The 23,079-nt window shown below is 46.2% G+C and overlaps 1 protein-coding gene and 1 pseudogene across 6 annotated transcripts; one reads left to right on the forward strand and one right to left on the reverse strand.

The window, feature by feature from the left end:
* LOC136548759 (uncharacterized) overlaps positions 1-16,376 on the forward strand; it is a 70,786-nt pseudogene extending 54,410 nt beyond the window's left edge.
* Positions 16,377-16,586: 210 nt separating this feature from the next.
* LOC136551982 (disease resistance protein RPM1-like) lies at positions 16,587-22,264 on the reverse strand. 6 transcript variants are annotated; one of them, XM_066543516.1, is made up of 4 exons: positions 22,187-22,264; positions 20,628-20,752; positions 17,663-20,511; positions 16,587-16,926 (listed from the first exon to the last, which is right to left on the reverse strand). In XM_066543516.1, exons 3-4 carry the CDS (start codon positions 20,412-20,414, stop codon positions 16,838-16,840), a joined length of 2,841 nt encoding a protein of 946 aa, XP_066399613.1. In that variant the 5' UTR covers positions 20,415-20,511; positions 20,628-20,752; positions 22,187-22,264; the 3' UTR covers positions 16,587-16,837. The 6 variants fall into 6 exon arrangements, with proteins under 6 accessions (XP_066399613.1, XP_066399612.1, XP_066399614.1 ...); XM_066543515.1 differs by having other exon boundaries at positions 21,853-22,258; XM_066543517.1 differs by lacking the exon at positions 22,187-22,264 and adding an exon at positions 21,570-21,789.
* Between the last annotated feature and the right edge of the window lie 815 nt (positions 22,265-23,079).

Below are 23,079 nucleotides of genomic sequence, written 5' to 3' on the forward strand. Positions count from 1 at the left end.
GTACCAAGCCCTGTGTTTAGTTGACTACGCTATGCATGCTGGGTCATTTCTCTACGTGCCCTACGAACGCTGTCGGCATCGGGTCATTGAACTCAGTGCCATTGTCACTGCGGATAGCTCGTATGGCATTCTTTGGTAACTCAGTTTGCAACCTCAAGATCAAGTCACGAGCATGAGAAAACGCTTCGTCCTTGCCCTCCATGAAAAACACCCAAGAATAACGAGAAAAATCATCCACGATCACTAGAACATACCACTTCCCTCCCTCTGACCGAACCCGAGCCGGACCAACAGTGTCCATATGGAGTAGCTCACCGGGTCTCGTGGTCATGACCTGAATCACTGGAGGATGGGAAGCAGCCACCATCTTTCCGTGGCAACAGGGATGGCATACCAGATCCTTCTCAAACTTAAGTTTGGGCAATCCTCGGATCATGTCAAGAGAACTCAACCTCACTAGGAGATCGAAGCTCAAGTGACCAAGTCTCCTATGCCACTTCCACAAATCAGAAGAAGATCCGGCAACCAAACAGCGAGAAGAACCGAAAGACTGAGAGAAATCAGCTCTGAAAACTCGGCCAAAAGGAATGATCTGACATACTAGATGTCCCTGAGAATCGAGCACACGAGAAAGTCCAGTCTTAAAGCGCACCTCAAACCCATCTTGAAGGAGTTGCGAAACAGAGAGCAAATTAAAATGCAGGCTTGAAACCAAAGCAACGTCCTTCAAGATAAAAGACTCATTGACCCGAATGGTCCCACGAGACAGCACCTTACCTTTGCTATTGTCCCCAAATGTGATGTACTCCTTGTATTGCATGGGGTCGAGGCTAGAGAACCATTTGGAACTTCCGGTCATGTGGCGCGAACAGCCGGAATCAACAAGCCACGTGTTCTCCAGGCCTCCGCTCTGCATCAATAGAAAGACAGGGGGTGAGCAAATGGCACAACACTGGGGTTAGTGAAATGAGGAGAATACCAGTGTTGAGTCATTTGCCCTGGAAAAGTGTTAGGAAAAACACCATACATGCCATGTCCCATTGGAGAGAAGCGATCACCACGTGGGGGAAAACGTGGTCCGCTAGGAGTGTGGGACTGAAAGCCACCGTCGCGAGGTCCAGAGTCATATAGATCATGACTTGGGCCATGCCGGGCACGACCACCACGTGGTCTCGCCACCTGAGGCCTAGCACCTTGAGGCATTGCACCTCTAGGCCTAACACTGTGCCTCTGAACAGGCGGTACATGTACGCCATGGGGAGGACGGTACATGTTCCGGTTGTTCAACTCGTACTCACGCCGCTCATCTCTCTTCCTCCTAAAGCAAAACTCAGCCAAATGACCATCTCTATGGCAATAGTCACAGTGGTACCTCACCTCTCTCTTGGATGGTGGTTGACTCACTCTCTTGTGGATGTGGTTTACTCTCTGAGGCTTTTTGGCTTTAGGAAGGGGTGCACTAGAGATGTTGGGTAGAGTATCGAGTGAGTTCCGAAAGTGGTTCGGTTTGGGAACCCAAACTTGCTTGGATGGTGGAGCTTTTGGTGGTTCTTCAAACACACTATCTTTGATCATAGGCTTGGTAGACTCTGGTGGAGGGATCCTGATCAATTTGGGAGTGTTGGTGGGTTTCTCACTTGGGTTCAAACCACTATGTTCACCAACCTTGCCATAGACATGCTCACCCTTCCCACCTATAGCAAAGCCTACTCCCGATGAGTCAGTTCCCCGCCTGAACTGGCTCACCATCATGCCCAACTGGGGCTCACTGCACGACACCCAGCTCAAGATGGACCGAAGTTGTGTGTTTTCTTCCTCGGTTCCCATCTTGTCGTGCCTGCAGGACTCAAGCTCCAACACCAAAGCTTCACATCGAACACATGTAGTGGTGATGCTATCTAAGTTGGCCTTCTCAAACTCAGCAAGTTTGGCAACCTTCTCTGCCAACTCAGATTGCAAGCCTGAGCAGGACTTGCACGCACCGAGCAACCCAGAACGAGACTTCAACTCATCACATTCATCAAGCAAAACAGCATACTTGGATTGCAAGTCAGAGAGGTTAGACATGTGTATAGCGCACTCATCGCACTCCTCCTCCTCTGACACCACTACACCACTCTTGGCAAGCTCCAACTCCTTCAAAGCAACCTCTAGCTGGTCCTTAAACTCTTTTCTCTCGCGGGCAGCACGCTTAAGCAACTTATCTTGACTCATCAATGTATCATTCATAGTATCAAGCTCAAGCATAAGTGAGTCAAGTGTGGGCGGTACCTCGTTTTCGTCGTCGTCGACGTCGACGTCCTTTTTGAGCTTTGCTCCACCGTCAACCGCCATAGTGCAAAACCCACCACGGTTTGCACCGGCGACAAAGCAGAGACCGTTGAGCTTGTCCTCGCGCTTCTTCTCGGACTCATCGTCGGTCGAGGGACAAGAAGAGTGATCATCATCGGAGTCATCGTCGAGGTCGCTGAGAGAGGCGAGGAAGGCGCGTTCTTGAGCTTTGGCCTTCCTGCGGTACGCCTTCTTGATCGCCTCCTTGTCGAAACCGCCCTTGGCCTTGTGCTTGCCAGAGGTGTAGTCGCGCTTATCCTTGCGCTTGCCGGAGTCGTACTTGTTGATGAAGGGCTTCTTCTTGGGGCAGTGCGCGACGAAGTGGTCCGGATCTCCACATCCATAGCATCCCTCCTTCGGGCCACCACTGTGTCGGCGATTTAAACGGTTGTTGTGAAACCGAGAGAACCGACTGATGACGAGTGCCAACTCATCATCCCCAAGAGACTCCAGCTGTTCCTCTGTGACTGACATCAAGCACGACAAAGAGAAAGAAGCTTGTGAAGGGTTAGTCAATGAACTTGAACCACTACCTGAGACCAAAGTCATGGTTGGTGCAGAGGGATTCTTGAGCTTGGCTTGGGTTTGGTAGTCGATCTCTGTGGACTTGAGCTTGCTGAAAAGCTCGTCAACGGTGAGGGTGTCGTAGTTGGCGGACTCGATGATCGCCGACACCTTCACATCCCATACCTTTCGATCAAGGGCATAGAGAAGCTTGAGCGCCCTCTCATGATCACTATAAGGTAGGTTGGCCTTGTTCGCTTTCATTTTGTTGACGATAGTCTGAAAGCGGGAAAACATGGCATCGATGGACTCGCCATCAAGCTGAGAGAAGTTCTCGTACTCGCGCTTGTACGTCTCGTAGAGTCTGGTCTTGACCTGTGCGGTCCCCTCGTGATAGCTCTGAAGCCTCACCCAGATCTCTCGAGCTGTAGTACAATCGGAGACACGCTCGAACTCAGAAAGCGAAAGACTCGAGAAAAGCACACTGCGAGCTTTGCTATTTGCGTTGTGCCGATCCTTGTGATCCTGGGTGGTACGGGCCGCGGTAGGGAGCACAACGTAAGTAGCATCCTCGCAAATTTCCCAGACGAGCCAATCAATCCCCTGGAGATGCGCAGACATGCGGATCTTCCAATAAGGATAGTTTGACCCATCGAAGTGCGGTGGTTTGCCAGAACCACGCTCCATGTCGCCTTCGTGGATCACGGACCGATTAAGGTGGAATGATCCTTAACCGGCTCTGATACCAATTGAAGGACCGGAAACGGCGACCAGAGGGGGGGGGTGAATGGGAGCCTCAAATTTCTTTCGAAATCTTCGACCACTGTCCCAACATCAATCCCCAAAAAGCATACACGAAAGACTTGATGACCACGACCCTAGAGAAGGGTGGATGCTCCCTCAGAACACAGCGGGTCACCACAGAGCAAACGGAACACAGATCAAAGCCCAAACGAGCAAACTCCCAAAAGAAAACAGCACTGCTCCTGCAAATATCGGACACGTCTGGTATTATATCGGACACGTCCGGTATTTTCCGGACACGTCCGGTATGATCTCGGACACGTCCGGGATTTTCAGCAGCAAGCTGACCAAAAGAGAAAAATCCAAAACCCCATCAAACGGTGTCCAAAAATCATAAATTTTAACCATAGCTCTTTAGACACCAAGGGAAGATCTCCACAAAATTTCAGCTCAAAACTCCAAAGTGAGAAATATCGGACACGTCCGGTATGATATCGGACACGTCCGGTATGAACGAGCAGTTTCTCGGGAAAAATTAAATCAAGCCATAACTTGATCAAATCAACTCCAAATGACTTGAAACTTTGCACAAGAGTTCACAAGCGAGTAGAAAGGCAACCTCTAAAAGATCATAGCCCGAGACAAACTCTAACTTCGTGAATCGAAGGAATTGAAGAAAAACCCCAAAAAATAGGTCAAGAACTAAAATTGCCCGGATCTGCGATCTCGTGAGGAATTAGTGGATTTCCTTCGGTGGAAAACTTCTACTCATGTCACTGATCGATCCAAGGCAACAAGAACGAACCGAAACCATCCCAAATCGAAGAAACGAGAGGGGAAACAAGAAGAGACAAAAGGAGCTCGTGAAGAACACCAAAATCACATCAAGAACACAACTAAATCATGAATCCCGGAGGACATACGGTGGTTACGGCCACCGATTCCTTCAAAACCAAGTCACAATTTGAGTTGTGGACCTCTCTCATACATGGAAGCAAACTAGAGGAAGAAACCCTAAAGGAGAAAATGAAAACTGGAGGAGGTGAGGGAGATGGGGGCTCCCTCATCCTATTTAACAGGGCTATTACACATTCCCAGTTTTGCCCCTGGATACAAATGAGTTGAACCGCTAAGCCCAAGGGCGTTGTTGTCCAACCCGGTGTAATCTTGATCCGACGGCCACCGCGCCTTCTCACCGGTAGCTTCGCCTCGACGCGAACTCCCCGATGCTGCCACGTGCCGTCCGTCCCTCCTCGGAACCTCCGCCCGGGTTTTGAGGCCCAAACCCGTAAACCGTCCATCCGATGGTTTTGAGGTCCAAACCATCAAACCGTCCGCGAGTAGCGTACTCCATACGCGTCCCCCGCCATCCGACGCGTGTCACCGCCGTCCTCGACCGGCCGGCCCGCCAAGTCCTCCTGAGCCTCGCTCGACTCACGCGTCCGCCGTCTTGACCCGGTCAACACCGTCACTCCATGTCTTCTTGCACTTGTCGATGTCCCAAGTGTCAGCCACCGTGGCTAGTCACCCGGCCTCTGGGTCCCTCGGTCCAAGCCTCACGTCCGTCCTTCACCGCTCTCGGTCTGTCGGCACGGCACGTCCTCCTTGACCTTCACCTCGCCGTCGACCACCGCATCCGAGCTCCACACCTGCACAACACAAGCCAAAAGACATGTCGCACACATAGCTTTCGCCATGGTAGGATTAGTCACCACTCAACCTACTTCGTGGATCACATTGACAATCACTCATCACAAAACGAACACACAAGGGTACTTGTCAACCTTGTGTTCGCAATCTCCCCCTTGATGAGTGCATTGTCAACACCAATACACGAACAGCTTGAGCAAAAGAAAAAGAAGAAGAAGAGAAAAGAAAGAACTCACCCAAATGACCAAAAGCCAAAGAAAAGCCAAAAACTGGGTCATTTGAAGGTGAGCAAAACTTGGTCCCCAAAGACATGGGCAACGGCTCGACGCAACCAAGTAAAACAAAACTAGCCCTCAAGAAGAGGCAACGGGCTCAACACCACTAGCAAAGCTCGAAAAACCGAAAAACTGCTAGACCCTCCAGAAGAGGCAAAGGCTCAACACATCTAGCAAAACACCTCAAATGCAAAACTGCTAGACCCTCCAGAAGAGGCAAAAGCTCAACACATCTAGCAAAACACCTCAAATGCAACTCCTCCTGAACAAGTGCAATCTCTCTCAAATGAATGCATATCGCTCAACTTTAGGTGACATTGTGAGTGTGGAAACTTCTCCCCCTTGTTGACACATGCACTTAAAGCTAGAGCCCAAAGATTGCATCTTCCCCTCAAATTATGCTATGAATGCAGAAATGCACGAATGCAGAAGCTTCAAGATTATAGTAAGTAGATTGAAAAGAGGCTCTAGTTGATGCTGTCATGTATATATAGCAACACATACAAGTGCTAGCAAATGCTCAAAGTGACCAAATGAGACGAAATATGGCATTTAAGCAATTTTGATCAAGTTTGAGCAATTTTAAAAGAGGGTTCACCACCAAAGGAGCACATAGCAAAAATAGACAGGAGATCGACCTTGTGCTACACATGTATGCAAAGTGAACTACCCCAAACAAAGTTCACACATCATGTCATGAGACAAACTTGTGGTTTGATCAAATTTTAGACACCAATTGAAATTTATCAGAGTTATGCAGCTTATTACCAAAGTTTGTCAGACAAGTGTGTGCGGGAGGTTATCTGTGCCACCAAAACCTGACTTAGCGACCATGTCAAGCCTATGCCAAAAGCAATCAGAAGCTTAAGACAATGATCTCGGTATCCATTACAGAGCTCAAGTTCACCAATAAGTGCAATTTGGAGCTGTCTCGATACTCTGACATAGGATAGTACAGACCCATCCCGATCTTTTCAATTCACTTAGTTTGATTTTCAAGTTTTAGCACAAATTCAAGTTTCTCAAGCAAGTGTGTAACTCAAAGTATGAGCCGTAGCAACTAAGCATATACATGAAGCAAGAAAAAGATCTCAACACATTCTACACATGCTAGTGCCACAAGTAGTGGTGAACACATTTCATGTTTCAACAAGTTTTAATCAAGTTCACAGTTTGGAAAATAAGCTTAGCTCATAACATGCATCAATTGATCAAGAGGAGCCTAAGCCAAAAGCACATCATGTATATCCATAACATCCCCAACAAGAGCATAGTGTCAATCTAGCTACTATAAGGATGAAGCTCAGGATGCAATATGATACATGATGATATGATATGCAAGTATGATATAAAAACAAAAACAAAGACTAAACTACAAAGAAAAGCAAAACTAGAATACAACAACCAAAGTTCCCCTCCTCTAAAAAGGGAAACAAACTCCAAGCTCCCCTCGCAAGCGAGCAAACTGGGCTTGGTCAAGTGGTTTGGTGAAGATATCTGCGAGCTGGTTTTGGGTATTAATGTGGTGCAGATCAATATCACCTTTCTCATAGTGGTCACGCAAGAAGTGAAAGCGAACTTCTATGTGCTTTGTCTTTGAGTGAAGGACTGGGTTTTTGGCTACACTTATGGCGCTGGTGCTGTCACAATACAAAGGCACTCGCCTAAACTCTAACCCAAAGTCTCTCAGAGTAGCTATCATCCAAAGCAACTGGGAACAACAAGCAGCAGCAGCAACATACTCAGCTTCTGTGGTGGATTGGGCAACGCTAGACTGCTTGCGAGAAGACCAAGACACAAGAGAAGATCCAAGAAACTGACAAGTCCCCGAAGTGGACTTCCTCTCAACACGACAACCAGCATAATCCTGCATCAGAATACCCACAAAGAGAAAGAGAGGAGGAAGCTGAAAACCAAAGACCAAACTCGGGTGTGAAACGAAGGTACCTGAGGATCCGCTTGATGGCTTGACGATGAGACGTGCGCGGAGAAGACTGAAAACGCGCGCACAAGCAGACTGCGAATTGGATGTCCGGTCTCGTCGCCGTTAGGTACAGCAGGGACCCGATCATGCTTCGGTATTCCTTCTGGTCCACTGCTTCTCCCTCCTTGTCCTCATCCAGGGCCGTCGTGGTTGACATGGGCGTCGAAAGAGGCTTGGCCTCACCCATATCAAATTTCTTGAGCACGTCCTTGGTGTACTTGCCTTGGTGCACGAACGTCCCCTCACGAGTTTGCTTGATTTGCAGCCCAAGGAAGAAAGTCAATTCGCCCATCATGCTCATCTCAAATTCCCTGCTCATAGTATCTGAAAACTTGGCAACAAGAGCATGAGAAGAGCCACCAAAGATTATATCATCCACGTATATCTGAACCAAAAGGATGTCTGTGCCTTGCTTGAGGAGGAACAAAGTCTTATCTACGGAACCCATCCTAAAACCCTTATCAAGCAAGAAAGCTTTCAAACGCTCATACCAGGCTCTCGGGGCTTGTTTCAAACCATACAAGGCTTTGTGGAGTTTAAAAACATGGTTGGGGTACTTTGGATTTTCAAAGCCAGGGGGTTGCCTCACATAAACCTCTTCCTCTATGTACCCATTCAAGAAGGCACTCTTTACATCCATCTGATACAGCTTGAACCCTTTCGAAGCTGCAAATGCTAAAAGAATCCTAATGGCTTCTAGACGGGCAACAGGAGCAAAGGTTTCTTCATAGTCTATTCCCTCTTTTTGGCAAAAACCCTGAGCCACTAATCTCGCCTTGTTTCTCACCACCACCCCATCCTCACTCTGCTTGTTCTTGTAAACCCACTTTGTACCTATGGGGTGGCACTCTGGTGGAGGTGGAACTAAAACCCACACTTGGTTCCGCTCAAAGTTCTCTAACTCCTCGTGCATAGCATTAACCCAATCGGCATTAGATAGTGCGTGTCCAATATCTCGAGGCTCAAAAGAAGCTACGAAAGCAGAATGAGCGAAATGGGAAATATGATAAGACTTGGAACGCGTTACCCTTTCGTCGATGTCGCCGATCATGGTCTGAGGAGGATGGCGTCGCTGGATATGTCGAGGTGCACCCAAAGACGAAGTCGCCTCCCCCTCATCCACAGCTGGGGCCTCCTCAGTCGATTGAGGAAGCGGCTCGCACGGACCCCATGAAGTAGAGGTGGAGGGCTCGGGGCCGTGAGCCGAAGTGGTCGAAGCTGGCTCGATCTGGGCAGCCGGTTGAGATGGCTTGGGATCATCCCAATCGACGTCATCGTCATCCTCAACAAAAATGCTATCACCCATCTCTTCATCACCTGCACGTTCAAAGACCGAAATAGAAGAGGGCATGGTTTCATCGAAGGTGACTTCACAAGTCTCCACGACACGGTTAGTCTCAAGATTAAGCACACGGTACGCATGTGAATGAGAAGCGTAACCGAGAAATATACCGTCCGAAGATCTAGATTCAAACTTGTCAAGATTACCTTGCTTAAGAATGAAGCACCTACAACCGAAGACTCGAAAATGACTCACCTTGGGTGGACGCCCAAACCGCAATTCGTAGGATGTCTTCTTTAAGAAAGCACGAAGAAAAATGCGGTTTGAAACATGGCAGGCGGTGTTGATGGCTTCGGCCCAGTAACGCCTAGGAGTCCTATGCTCATCGAGCATCGTCCTGGCCATTTCAACCAAAGTCCGATTTTTGCGCTCAACAACACCATTCTGCTGAGGGACATAGGGCGAAGAAAACTGATGTTCAAGACCCAAGGAAGCACAAAAGGTGTCAAACTGAGAGTTTTTGAACTCAGTGCCATTGTCACTGCGGATAGCTCGTATGGCATTCTTTGGTAACTCAGTTTGCAACCTCAAGATCAAGTCACGAGCATGAGAAAACGCTTCGTCCTTGCCCTCCATGAAAAACACCCAAGAATAACGAGAAAAATCATCCACGATCACTAGAACGTACCACTTCCCTCCCTCTGACCGAACCCGAGCCGGACCAACAGTGTCCATATGGAGTAGCTCACCGGGTCTCGTGGTCATGACCTGAGTCACTGGAGGATGGGAAGCAGCCACCATCTTTCCGTGGCGACAGGGATGGCATACCAGATCCTTCTCAAACTTAAGTTTGGGCAATCCTCGGATCATGTCAAGAGAACTCAACCTCACTAGGAGATCGAAGCTCAAGTGACCAAGTCTCCTATGCCACTTCCACAAATCAGAAGAAGATCCGGCAACCAAACAGCGAGAAGAACCGAAAGACTAAGAGAAATCAGCTCTGAAAACTCGGCCAAAAGGAACGATCTGACATACTAGATGTCCCTGAGAATCGAGCACACGAGAAAGTCCAGTCTTAAAGCGCACCTCAAACCCATCTTGAAGGAGTTGCGAAACAGAGAGCAAATTAAAATGCAGGCTTGAAACCAAAGCAACGTCCTTCAAGATAAAAGACTCATTGACCCGAATGGTCCCACGAGACAGCACCTTACCTTTGCTATTGTCCCCAAATGTGATGTACTCCTTGTATTGCATGGGGTCGAGGCTGGAGAACCATTTGGAACTTCCGGTCATGTGGCGCGAACAGCCGGAATCAACAAGCCACGTGTTCTCCAGGCCTCCGCTCTGCATCAATAGAAAGACAGGGGGTGAGCAAATGGCACAACACTGGGGTTAGTGAAATGAGGAGAATACCAGTGTTGAGTCATTTGCCCTGGAAAAGTGTTAGGAAAAACACCATACATGCCATGTCCCATTGGAGAGAAGCGATCACCACGTGGGGGAAAACGTGGTCCGCTAGGAGTGTGGGACTGAAAGCCACCGTCGCGAGGTCCAGAGTCATATAGATCATGACTTGGGCCACGCCGGGCACGACCACCACGTGGTCTCGCCACCTGAGGCCTAGCACCTTGAGGCATTGCACCTCTAGGCCTAACACTGTGCCTCTGAACAGGCGGTACATGTACGCCATGGGGAGGACGGTACATGTTCCGGTTGTTCAACTCGTACTCACGCCGCTCATCTCTCTTCCTCCTAAAGCAAAACTCAGCCAAATGACCATCTCTATGGCAATAGTCACAGTGGTACCTCACCTCTCTCTTGGATGGTGGTTGACTCACTCTCTTGTGGATGTGGTTCACTCTCTGAGGCTTTTTGGCTTTAGGAAGGGGTGCACTAGAGATGTTGGGTAGAGTATCGAGTGAGTTCCGAAAGTGGTTCGGTTTGGGAACCCAAACTTGCTTGGATGGTGGAGCTTTTGGTGGTTCTTCAAACACACCATCTTTGATCATAGGCTTGGTAGACTCTGGTGGAGGGATCCTGATCAATTTGGGAGTGTTGGTGGGTTTCTCACTTGGGTTCAAACCACTATGTTCACCAACCTTGCCATAGACATGCTCACCCTTCCCACCTATAGCAAAGCCTACTCCCGATGAGTCAGTTCCCCGCCTGAACTGGCTCACCATCATGCCCAACTGGGGCTCACTGCACGACACCCAGCTCAAGATGGACCGAAGTTGTGTGTTTTCTTCCTCGGTTCCCATCTTGTCGTGCCTGCAGGACTCAAGCTCCAACACCAAAGCTTCACATCGAACACATGTAGTGGTGATGCTATCTAAGTTGGCCTTCTCAAACTCAGCAAGTTTGGCAACCTTCTCTGCCAACTCAGATTGCAAGCCTGAGCAGGACTTGCACGCACCGAGCAACCCAGAACGAGACTTCAACTCATCACATTCATCAAGCAAAACAGCATACTTGGATTGCAAGTCAGAGAGGTTAGACATGTGTATAGCGCACTCATCGCACTCCTCCTCCTCTGACACCACTACACCACTCTTGGCAAGCTCCAACTCCTTCAAAGCAACCTCTAGCTGGTCCTTAAACTCTTTTCTCTCGCGGGCAGCACGCTTAAGCAACTTATCTTGACTCATCAATGTATCATTCATAGTATCAAGCTCAAGCATAAGTGAGTCAAGTGTGGGCGGTACCTCGTTTTCGTCGTCGTCGACGTCGACGTCCTTTTTGAGCTTTGCTCCACCGTCAACCGCCATAGTGCAAAACCCACCACGGTTTGCACCGGCGACAAAGCAGAGACCGTTGAGCTTGTCCTCGCGCTTCTTCTCGGACTCATCGTCGGTCGAGGGACAAGAAGAGTGATCATCGTCGGAGTCATCGTCGAGGTCGCTGAGAGAGGCGAGGAAGGCGCGTTCTTGAGCTTTGGCCTTCCTGCGGTACGCCTTCTTGATCGCCTCCTTGTCGAAACCGCCCTTGGCCTTGTGCTTGCCAGAGGTGTAGTCGCGCTTATCCTTGCGCTTGCCGGAGTCGTACTTGTTGATGAAGGGCTTCTTCTTGGGGCAGTGCGCGACGAAGTGGTCCGGATCTCCACATCCATAGCATCCCTCCTTCGGGCCACCACTGCTGTCGGCGATTCAAACGGTTGTTGTGAAACCGAGAGAACCGACTGATGACGAGTGCCAACTCATCATCCCCAAGAGACTCCAGCTGCTCCTCTGTGACTGACATCAAGCACGACAAAGAGAAAGAAGCTTGTGAAGGGTTAGTCAATGAACTTGAACCACTACCTGAGACCAAAGTCATGGTTGGTGCAGAGGGATTCTTGAGCTTGGCTTGGGTTTGGTAGTCGATCTCTGTGGACTTGAGCTTGCTGAAAAGCTCGTCAACGGTGAGGGTGTCGTAGTTGGCGGACTCGATGATCGCCGACACCTTCACATCCCATACCTTTCGATCAAGGGCATAGAGAAGCTTGAGCGCCCTCTCATGATCACTATAAGGTAGGTTGGCCTTGTTCGCTTTCATTTTGTTGACGATAGTCTGAAAGCGGGAAAACATGGCATCGATGGACTCGCCATCAAGCTGAGAGAAGTTCTCGTACTCGCGCTTGTACGTCTCGTAGAGTCTGGTCTTGACCTGTGCGGTCCCCTCGTGATAGCTCTGAAGCCTCACCCAGATCTCTCGAGCTGTAGTACAATCGGAGACACGCTCGAACTCAGAAAGCGAAAGACTCGAGAAAAGCACACTGCGAGCTTTGCTATTTGCGTTGTGCCGATCCTTGTGATCCTGGGTGGTACGGGCCGCGGTAGGGAGCACAACGTAAGTAGCATCCTCGCAAATTTCCCAGACGAGCCAATCAATCCCCTGGAGATGCGCAGACATGCGGATCTTCCAATAAGGATAGTTTGACCCATCGAAGTGCGGTGGTTTGCCAGAACCACGCTCCATGTCGCCTTCGTGGATCACGGACCGATTAAGGTGGAATGATCCTTAACCGGCTCTGATACCAATTGAAGGACCGGAAACGGCGACCAGAGGGGGGGGGTGAATGGGAGCCTCAAATTTCTTTCGAAATCTTCGACCACTGTCCCAACATCAATCCCCAAAAAGCATACACGAAAGACTTGATGACCACGACCCTAGAGAAGGGTGGATGCTCCCTCAGAACACAGCGGGTCACCACAGAGCAAACGGAACACAGATCAAAGCCCAAACGAGCAAACTCCCAAAAGAAAACAGCACTGCTCCTGCAAATATCGGACACGTCCGGTATTATATCGGACACGTCCGGTATTTTCCGGACACGTCCGGTATGATCTCGGACACGTCCGGGATTTTCAGCAGCAAGCTGACCAAAAGAGAAAAATCCAAAACCCCATCAAACGGTGTCCAAAAATCATAAAATTTTAACCATAGCTCTTTAGACACCAAGGGAAGATCTCCACAAAATTTCAGCTCAAAACTCCAAAGTGAGAAATATCGGACACGTCCGGTATGATATCGGACACGTCCGGTATGAACGAGCAGTTTCTCGGGAAAAATTAAATCAAGCCATAACTTGATCAAATCAACTCCAAATGACTTGAAACTTTGCACAAGAGTTCACAAGCGAGTAGAAAGGCAACCTCTAAAAGATCATAGCCCGAGACAAACTCTAACTCCGTGAATCGAAGGAATTGAAGAAAAACCCCAAAAATAGGTCAAGAACTAAAATTGCCCGGATCTGCGATCTCGTGAGGAATTAGTGGATTTCCTTCGGTGGAAAGCTTCTACTCATGTCACTGATCGATCCAAGGCAACAAGAACGAACCAAAACCATCCCAAATCGAAGAAACGAGAGGGGAAACAAGAAGAGACAAAAGGAGCTCGTGAAGAACACCAAAATCACATCAAGAACACAACTAAATCATGAATCCCGGAGGACATACGGTGGTTACGGCCACCGATTCCTTCAAAACCAAGTCACAATTTGAGTTGTGGACCTCTCTCATACATGGAAGCAAACTAGAGGAAGAAACCCTAAAGGAGAAAATAAAAACTGGAGGAGGTGAGGGAGATGGGGGCTCCCTCATCCTATTTAACAGGGCTATTACACATTCCCAGTTTTGCCCCTGGATACAAATGAGTTGAACCGCTAAGCCCAAGGGCGTTGTTGTCCAACCCGGTGTAATCTTGATCCGACGGCCACCGCGCCTTCTCACCGGTAGCTTCGCCTCGACGCGAACTCCCCGATGCCGCCACGTGCCGTCCGTCCCTCCTCGGAACCTCCGCCCGGGTTTTAAGGCCCAAACCCGTAAACCGTCCATCCGATGGTTTTGAGGTCCAAACCATCAAACCGTCCGCGAGTAGCGTACTCCATACGCGTCCCCCGCCATCCGACGCGTGTCACCGCCGTCCTCGACCGGCCGGCCCGCCAAGTCCTCCTGAGCCTCGCTCGACTCACGCGTCCGCCGTCTTGACCCGGTCAACACCGTCACTCCATGTCTTCTTGCACTTGTCGATGTCCCAAGTGTCAGCCACCGTGGCTAGTCACCCGGCCTCTGGGTCCCTCGGTCCAAGCCTCACGTCCGTCCTTCACCGCTCCCGGTCTGTCGACACGGCACGTCCTCCTTGACCTTCACCTCGCCGTCGACCACCGCATCCGAGCTCCACACCTGCACAACACAAGCCAAAAGACATGTCGCACACATAGCTTTCGCCATGGTAGGATTAGTCACCACTCAACCTACTTCGTGGATCACATTGACAATCACTCATCACAAAACGAACACACAAGGGTACTTGTCAACCTTGTGTTCGCACAATGGTAACTAAGTACTTAACAGATGGTTTCTTACTGATTTATTTTCTTCAAATTTAACAAGTTCCAATCTTAATACTTATTTTGTTACTTATCTCCCTATTAATCATCTGCTCTTGACATTTAGATTGCACAAGAAGCTGTAGAGGGATTTTTTCAGCAATGCACGCCACCTGTTTATGCCTTATGGGGAAATCCATGTCAGACACTAGAGAGGAGGGCCATACGAAAGATGGGATCTTGAGCACTTAGCCTCTGAGTTTTCTCTTATTATGTTCGCATAGGAAAGTTTTCAAAAAGCATACTATCCTGGTTATAACCAAAAGAGAGGAGATGGTGCAAGGTGTGACCAACCATTCAATCTTGGTCCTTCCTGCACATTAATGTTTCAAATAGGAGACTTGAAGAAACAGAAGAAACTGAGTGGAAACAGTGCTGGTTCAACCTCATCCCTTGGAGGCAGCAATGCCCCTCCTTGCAATCTGGAAACAGATACTAGGCCATTTCATTGACTTCCACTTGTTCAAGCATGGCCTTGGCTACATTTTACTCTATCAGCTAACACAGTTCCGCATGCCGATACCACTTCAGCCTTACTTAGGTGCTCAAAGGCAACAGCCAGGTCTTTCACTAAACTTGGATGGCATTGTGAGGGCTCCTTTACATCAACTGCCAAGCTTCAGCATCCCAGGGCCATCGCCAAATGAGTTGTCTGTTCCAGGCGGCATTCCTCTGCCAACCTACAGAATTGCACTTCTCAGTCTCCTTGCACTCTTGAAGCAACCTTGGTATCAGCAGGGAAGTATCGCTGGTCTGCCAGGACATGGACATCAACAGCCAAGTTTCAGCATCCCAGGACCATGGCCGAATGAGTTGTCTACTCCAGGCGGCATACCTCTACCAATCTGCAGAACAACATTTCCCAATCTCCTTGCACTCTTGAAGCAACCTTGGTATCAGCAGAGAAGTATGGCTGGTCTGCCAGGACATGATGTCTTTTCTTACTTCGAACACCAAAGGTGTCTGCAGAGGGAGTGTGAAGTGCTGAGGAAAGCTATGATGCCTGGAGCAGCTGGCTTGAGCTATTCTTCTGCCTTCTTGGAAGAACGACACCAGGTCTCTGTTCAAAGGCCCCAAATGTGTCTGCAGAGCGAGTGTGAAGTGCAGAGGAAAGTTATGATGCCTGGAGGAGCCGGCTTGAGCTATTCTTCTGCCTTCTTGGAAGAACGACACCGGGATTCTGTTCAGAGGCACGGAAGGTGGCTGCAGGGGGTGTCTGAAGTGCAGAGGAAAGCTATGATGCCTGGAGCAGCCGGCTTGAGCTATTCTTCTGCCTTCTTGGAACAATGCAACAGGGAATCCGTTCAGAGGAGCGGCTGGACAAGATGATCGCGTAGGTTGTCAGTGAAGGTTAGTGGCCGGAACCTTGCATTGGGACCTCGCACGTCTATGTGTATCTGCGAGGAGGATCGATCGGGTAGAGGAACTTGGCCTCTCCAGACATGAGACATTTTGTGCTACAAATGACCAAGTGTTTTGTGTACAAGGTAGAGCCACTAACAGCGCATCAGAAGGAATGTTTATTTCACTATCTGTGTAGATGCAACCATCGGCAGTCGAGTCTGTGTTTTGTGCAACGCTGCTGCCTCAAGAGACATATTTACTGTAGGTATCTCGCTTATGCCTGCTATGGCGATGCCGTGGTGGTAAATAAATCTGAACCAAGGAATTGTCTGGGCAATTGCTTCTACTGCCATGGCCAGACACCCCGTGGCCCGTGCTGCTGCTGCTCAGGCTCCGAAGGAGATGGCAAGTGGGGCCGGCCCACTATGGGCTCTCTTTTTTCTATAGGCAGAACAAAATATGTAAACCTAATGCTCATATGCTGCTACGAAGCGAAATGAAAATTCGAAATTTAAACATGCCATGATGAAAGTTCAAAGCAAAAAAAAAAAATCATATTCTAAATGCAAAGAATTAAAAAACAAAGACAACTACCGGTTTACATGCTGGTGAGTGCTAAAAGAATTGAAGTCCTCGATTGTCATAATCATGATGGAGACGAATGCAATATCATCTTCACATCGTGTCAGGGTTAATCTCTGTACGTTTGAAATAATATAAAAATTATAAGCTAGCACAAACTTATTTAGACAGCCAAGATACTACTAATTCTACCAACACTGAAGGATTGGGCCAGAATTAGAACACTAATAATGTATCGGTATTGCATCCACACCAGAGTTTCACAAGACAGGTTAGATGAAAACCCATCCTGACCCACTTAAAATGCGCCATTGCGGTGGTCCAGGCAGCTTAGTGGTTTCTGATTGAACCGAGGACACTCCTGCATTTAAAGTAGAAGTGAAGTCATAAAGTGGTTATTTTACTATTACTGATTGAAAGCTCTCAGTAGAGTCTCTACGGGTTTTTTTTTTAACGCAACGGCAAGAGCTCTGCCTTTCAATTAAGAGAGGAATAGAAGTTTATGTACAGGTGTAGAGTCTCTATGTTAATAATCATGAGATTTGCTAGGAAAAAAAAAACTAGAATTCTAAAATTCCTAAACATCCCGCCATCAATTCGGTAGACTCATGAGCACTAGAAGCTACTGAATCTATTCCACTTTATAAAAAGTGGCCACATTTGCCATTAATAATAAATAAAATATATTAATCCCCAAAAGTTGCATCAAAATTACCTAGCTAGGCCACTATAAAAGATAATCCAGTGTAACATCTTAAATTTGTATCTAAATTAACCAATCGCTCTGTTATTAAATATAATATATAGTAAATTAGTAACCCCTAATTTTGTTCTAAATTATACACCTATGCCACTATAAAAATAATATAAAGTAACCCTCAGATTTGCATCTAAATTACCCACCTCTGTCATCATTACATAATAGATAATCTAAGCATATGTTTGGTTTGGAGATATGATGGGATACAATGGTCTCATCCCTGTTTTTTGGATGGGATCATGCCACTTCTGGAAATGTTTTGTTTAGCCGATAAACATCATACATATTAAAGGTGCAAGCATAAAGCTATATTGGTTGGGAAGTTGATTCCACTTGCCTTCTGTTGACCAGTAGACCTTGGGAATTTGATCTAGCTTTCCCATTTGAAGGTTCCTCGCAAATTCAGAATGCATCCTAGTAAAGTATGCTTCTTTGATAGAACTGAGAAATTGGATACCAAGAGGTACGTCCCATAATTTCTTGAGGCTATCAATGTGAAGATATTCAAGGCTGACCAAAGCTCCCTCATGTATGCATATTTGATTGACCTGCGGCAAATCCCACAAGACTACCTTCTTCAGCTTTTGGAACATCTTGCCATGGAAGTTTAGCTGTTGTCCAGTATATGCCCTTGTAAGACGTAATTCAGTTAAATTTGACAATTCAGAAAGTTGTGGCACTGGATTATCTATGAACTGACACCATGCTAGCTCCATTAGCAGTAGTTGACTTCCGTGAGTAGAGAAAAAGGGAGATTCCAAAGTTCCTTCAGACAACCGCCCTACCAATTCTAGCTTTTCAAGAGGATTTTGCAATGTCAAATCTTCAAGCAGGAGGAGCTCAGCTTCATTGATGGCTCTTATGTGTAATTTTGTAAGATGGTGCAACTTCGATAAAGAATTGCACAGTTGTGCACAATGGCTACTTCTCAAATAAGTAATGGTAAGAGATCTCAGCTGGGATAAATCAACTAGTTTTGCAACAAACATTTTAGTTGCTCGAACTTCGTTCAAAGATTGCAATTCCTTCAAATACCAGAAGCCATCAAATGGCTCCATAGATTCCCAATTATGGAAACTTCTATACGTTGCATCTAGCAATTTCCAAATCAGGAGGTGACGCAATTTCTTCAGTTTAGAAAACCCGTGTGGAAAATTCAGTGCACGTGTGCGTTCAAGGCTCAATGTTTGTAAATTGTGGAGCTTTGTAATAGATTTAGGGAGTTCCTTCACATTTGTGTCATTTAGGCACAGATACCTAAGGTTGAATAGCTCCCCAATTGAACTAGGAATATCCTCAATAGGCAAGCCGGATAAGTCTAATACTGTAAGGTACTTAGACTCAGATGGAATAAAAGAATACCATGAACATGATGACATGCGGGTGTCAAATGCTATAAAGGTGCGAAGCCTGGATGGATCCATGCTGGATTGAATGCCATTGTTGCACTGAAGTACCGATACACGACGAGGATGTAATCCCACCTGAACCACCCCAGTGTCATCATAAATTGCACAGAAATTTTCTTTTTTTGATTGGTAAATGGCCAGTTCACGAACAAGATCATGCATACAGAGACATTGTATCCTATCAAAACTGTTCCTTGCTACAACCTGAAACATGCTTCTCTGAATGAGTTCTGTCAGATATATTTCACCAACATCTTCTAAGCTGCATCCTCCTTTGTGTTCAATAAACCCTTCGCTGATCCACAATCTAATCAATATTTTTCTATGGATCAGATAGTCTTCTGGGAACATAGCACAATATAAGAAACAATTCTTCAAATTGTCTGGCAGGCACTTGTAGCTTAGATTTAGAATTTTTTCCACATGGTTTAAGTTCTCATTGTTGTGTAGCTCTGAAATGAGTTGATAGTAAAAAAACCTCCATACTTTATTATTCCTTATTTTGAGGGACAATAAACTCCCTATTGCTACAAGAGCTAATGGTAAACCATCACATTTCTCCACTATGTCTTTACCACACTGATGTAGTTCTGGGGGACAAATATAATTTTTAGTTTTTGGAAATGCCTTCTTGCAAAATAGAAGCCATGAATCATGGTCATTTAAAGGCTCAACCTTGATTTTACAACCAGCCTCAGCTATTGAAGCTACTTCCTCAATTCTTGTCGTGATTATCACTCTACTTCCTAGGCCATTATCAACAAGAATCTCTCTAATTTTAAAAAGAACTTCAGCCGTCCAGACATCATCCAATATAATCAAGTACCTCTTTTTCTCCAGAATTTTTGTCAGCCTCACTCTTAGTTCTGCACTATCTATACTTCCAGCATCAAATGCTCTATTGTCATTTCCATGAATTTCTTTCAGCATGTTTCTCCAAATATCATTTATCTTATATGATTGGGAGATAGAAACCCATGCATGGCAATTAAACTTGGAAATTACCTCTTCATTTTTGTAGACATTATTGACAAGGGTGCTTTTCCCAAGGCCACCCATACCCCAAACAGCAATGATCCGAAGAGGGGGATCTTCCAGATGCAGTGAATTGATCAAGATTTCTCTATTTTTATCAATTCCTACAAGTTCATTGTCATTGATTGAATGATCATGTCCAGGATGATATAGTTGCTGCTCGCTGTCACAGTTTACAGCTGGATTAAAATTCATACCAGTTATTGGTTGGGCCCAACGACTTATTCTTTTTGAAAGTTCCACAACTTCTTTGTTTATTATATCTGCTCTTATGGCAATTTCATCAAGTGAAAATAAAGACGGATGTCTCTTGAAAAGTTTCTTCACACAATTCCATGTGTCTCTCTGTTGGTACTCACTGATACGATACATAAATTGATCCACAATGTCTTCCATATCATAAGCCAACCGTCGGACTTGCCTTATCCAAGTTTGTATGACTTCACTATTGCAATCTTTCATGCCAACTTCTTTAAGAAATGCATTGATAATCTCAAGTTCATCTTTTATCAGTTTCATGTTATCTGGAAGTGCCATTTGCAACTCAGAATTCTTTCCAAGCAAGGGTTTGGCTAACTTTAGTGTTTCGCATGCCACAGCTATTCCTATCTTTTTTATGACCAAAAGAACAACAACGTCTACCATTTCTCTCTGTGCAGTTTGACTTCAGTATGCCAGCACAATATAACTGCAATAACTAAGATGAAATCTTATGCACAGATTCCAACCTTTTACATCATATCTACAAAAGTAATACAACTTCTTATCAAATAGGAAATACTAACTATTAAGCTAAACATAGTTATTAAATAAGACTTGATTTGATTGAAATTTGGTATGCTAAACCATTTGAAATACCTTCAGGCTTGCAGAAAATTGATGAAATAGATGAATTATCCTGGGAGTCCATGTACTTGCGGAGAAAAGAAGATGCATGAACAGTAGATAGCCCTGATGCTACTATACTTTCATAATGTTTTCAGCTGGGGAAATGGAGGAAAAGGTATAAGTTAAGGATAAAAGGAAATGTAAACATTTAATTTCCTCTCAATTGTGCAAACATTATAAGCAAGAAAAAGGACATTAATTTATTTCATTGGAGTAGAGCAACAAGTTCAGTTCCCAAGTTCTTTATATCGTAGCAAATGAACCAATTTAAATGTATCATACATAGCTCTATTGTGATTGTTGTATAAATTGGCAACAATAGTGCACTGAAACTTAGAGACAAATGGCCTTTCCACTGCTACAGATATACTATCATCTAAAAGAACTTAGACCTTTCGAATGAGGGGCTAATCCTGGAATTGCACAGTGCAAAAGAGGAATTTAGATCTTTAATGTTCTCATGGCTGGACCTTGCGATGCAATCGTCATGAAAACTCCTTTCAGGTCCCCCATAGTTTCCCCACGGAAGGGGGAAAAAGACCAAACTCCAGTAGACTTGACTAGCTGACTCCTAGACTATGGGCTGATGGCCACACCAGTGCCTTGCCTTACTTAAGGTCAGAGATAAATAATCACTCCATTACTCTGTGTTGCAATCCCAATTGCTCAGCGTTTAGTCTAATTAATCATATGCGTGTGAGGAAAACGTTTAGTAGGTGTCCACCAAAATAGACTAGATTTGATTTTTTTTTTTAGATAAGGACTAGATTTGATCAATGAGAACTTTCTTAACCAGATTCTTCATGGAACACTTAATGCAGATTGCAGAAAAAGAAAAGGTCCAAAGAAGACATATATCATTAATCCTATCACTTTCAAAGTTCATACACATTTGGCTCAGAAACATCATACCTGTCCACTAGTGGGATGGCTGATTGTGTAAACCGGAAGGCGTTTTCCCCAGACTGGTTTTAGAAAATTTCTGTGGAATAACATTGCTTGAAAAGAAAAAGGAGAAATATCTGGGAGAATCAGTTGGGGAGAATTAATGCCTAAAAAAAATCGTGGTGCAGGCGTGCAGCCTCAACTCAGATTGGGTAGCGTATGCGGCAGCATTGCTACGAAATTAGTGTTTGACAGATGAAAGGTGCGTGCATGACTAAGGCTCGGAGGAATCAAAAGCCGGGAAATGTACCGCTTGTGCTGCAAGTCGCAACCAATCTCTGTTCCTCTTCTTCGCAATTCGCAAGCCTGCCAACTGCCAAGCCACTAAAAGCTTGGAGCTCTGAGCTCGCCTAAGTCGTAGCAACAAGGCGCCACCGCAGTTGCGTGCGGATGGCATAGGCTCCGACCTTCGCAGTCCGTGAGAGACTCAGGCGCGCTCGCTAAGGACTAAGCTGCCATGCCCGGCCGAGGCGCCCGGCGCTACGAGCCCAACCGTTGTGTATGCTCCGTAGCAGCAGGAGTAGAGGGCTGGGATGTTAGAGGTTGAGCGGGACATCGGCGGGGTGGGGCTATCCGATCCTCACCGGGGTTTGACGGACGGGCGGGAGGCGGCGGCATCTTGCTGGCCGGCGGTAGCCGGGAGGCGAAGCCGCGGGGACTCGGGGTGCAAAGTGCAAACACCAGCCTCCAGGGATAGGGGTATATATGCAAACATTTGGGATCCCGATTGATTATTAGTAGTAAATAATCAAAACTATAGGGTATTTTTCAAATATTTGGGTAGCAACTGTTAATCCTTTTCTTATAATATTATATGCTATGATAGTTTATTCAGTAAAACAATGAAAAGTTTTAGCATATAAAGGGTCTGTTTGGCACACCTGTTGCTCCTCTCGGCTCCACCTCACAAATTTAACGTAAATTATAACAAAATTAACATTAGAGATGTTTTTTGTCAAACGTTTTCCAAAACAACCTCAGTTTCACCAGAGAAACTAATCAACGAGAGGAGACAGAGCCAGAACCCTACCAAACTAGTCCAATTGTTCTTTCTAAAGATTTTCTAGAAAACTTAGTTGATCAAATCGTCATGAAATTTTTTTACAAAATAACATGGTTGATCCATGTCTCTCTATTGGTATTCACAAATAAGATACATAGATTGATCAACAATTAGCATGTTCGCTTGTTGGTTTCAGCCATGGCTTATTAGCCAGCCAATAGTATTTTCTTCTCGCAACAAACCAGCACCAGCCGGGCTTATCAGCCCAGAAACCAACCAGCGAACAGACTGAATGTCTATTCGGACTTTTGTTTTATCAATCAAAGTTATGTGGCTTCATTATTGTAACGTTTCACATAAATTTGCTTATATAAGAACTAAAAGCGTTAGTCATTAGAGTCCATCTTTTATTAGTTCCATATTAACAAGGGCCATTTGCAACTCAAAAATCTTTCTAGTTAAGGGTTTAGCTAA

Source organism: Miscanthus floridulus, chromosome 4 (genome assembly GCF_019320115.1).
Source record: "Miscanthus floridulus cultivar M001 chromosome 4, ASM1932011v1, whole genome shotgun sequence".
NCBI classification, from domain to species: domain Eukaryota; kingdom Viridiplantae; phylum Streptophyta; class Magnoliopsida; order Poales; family Poaceae; genus Miscanthus; species Miscanthus floridulus.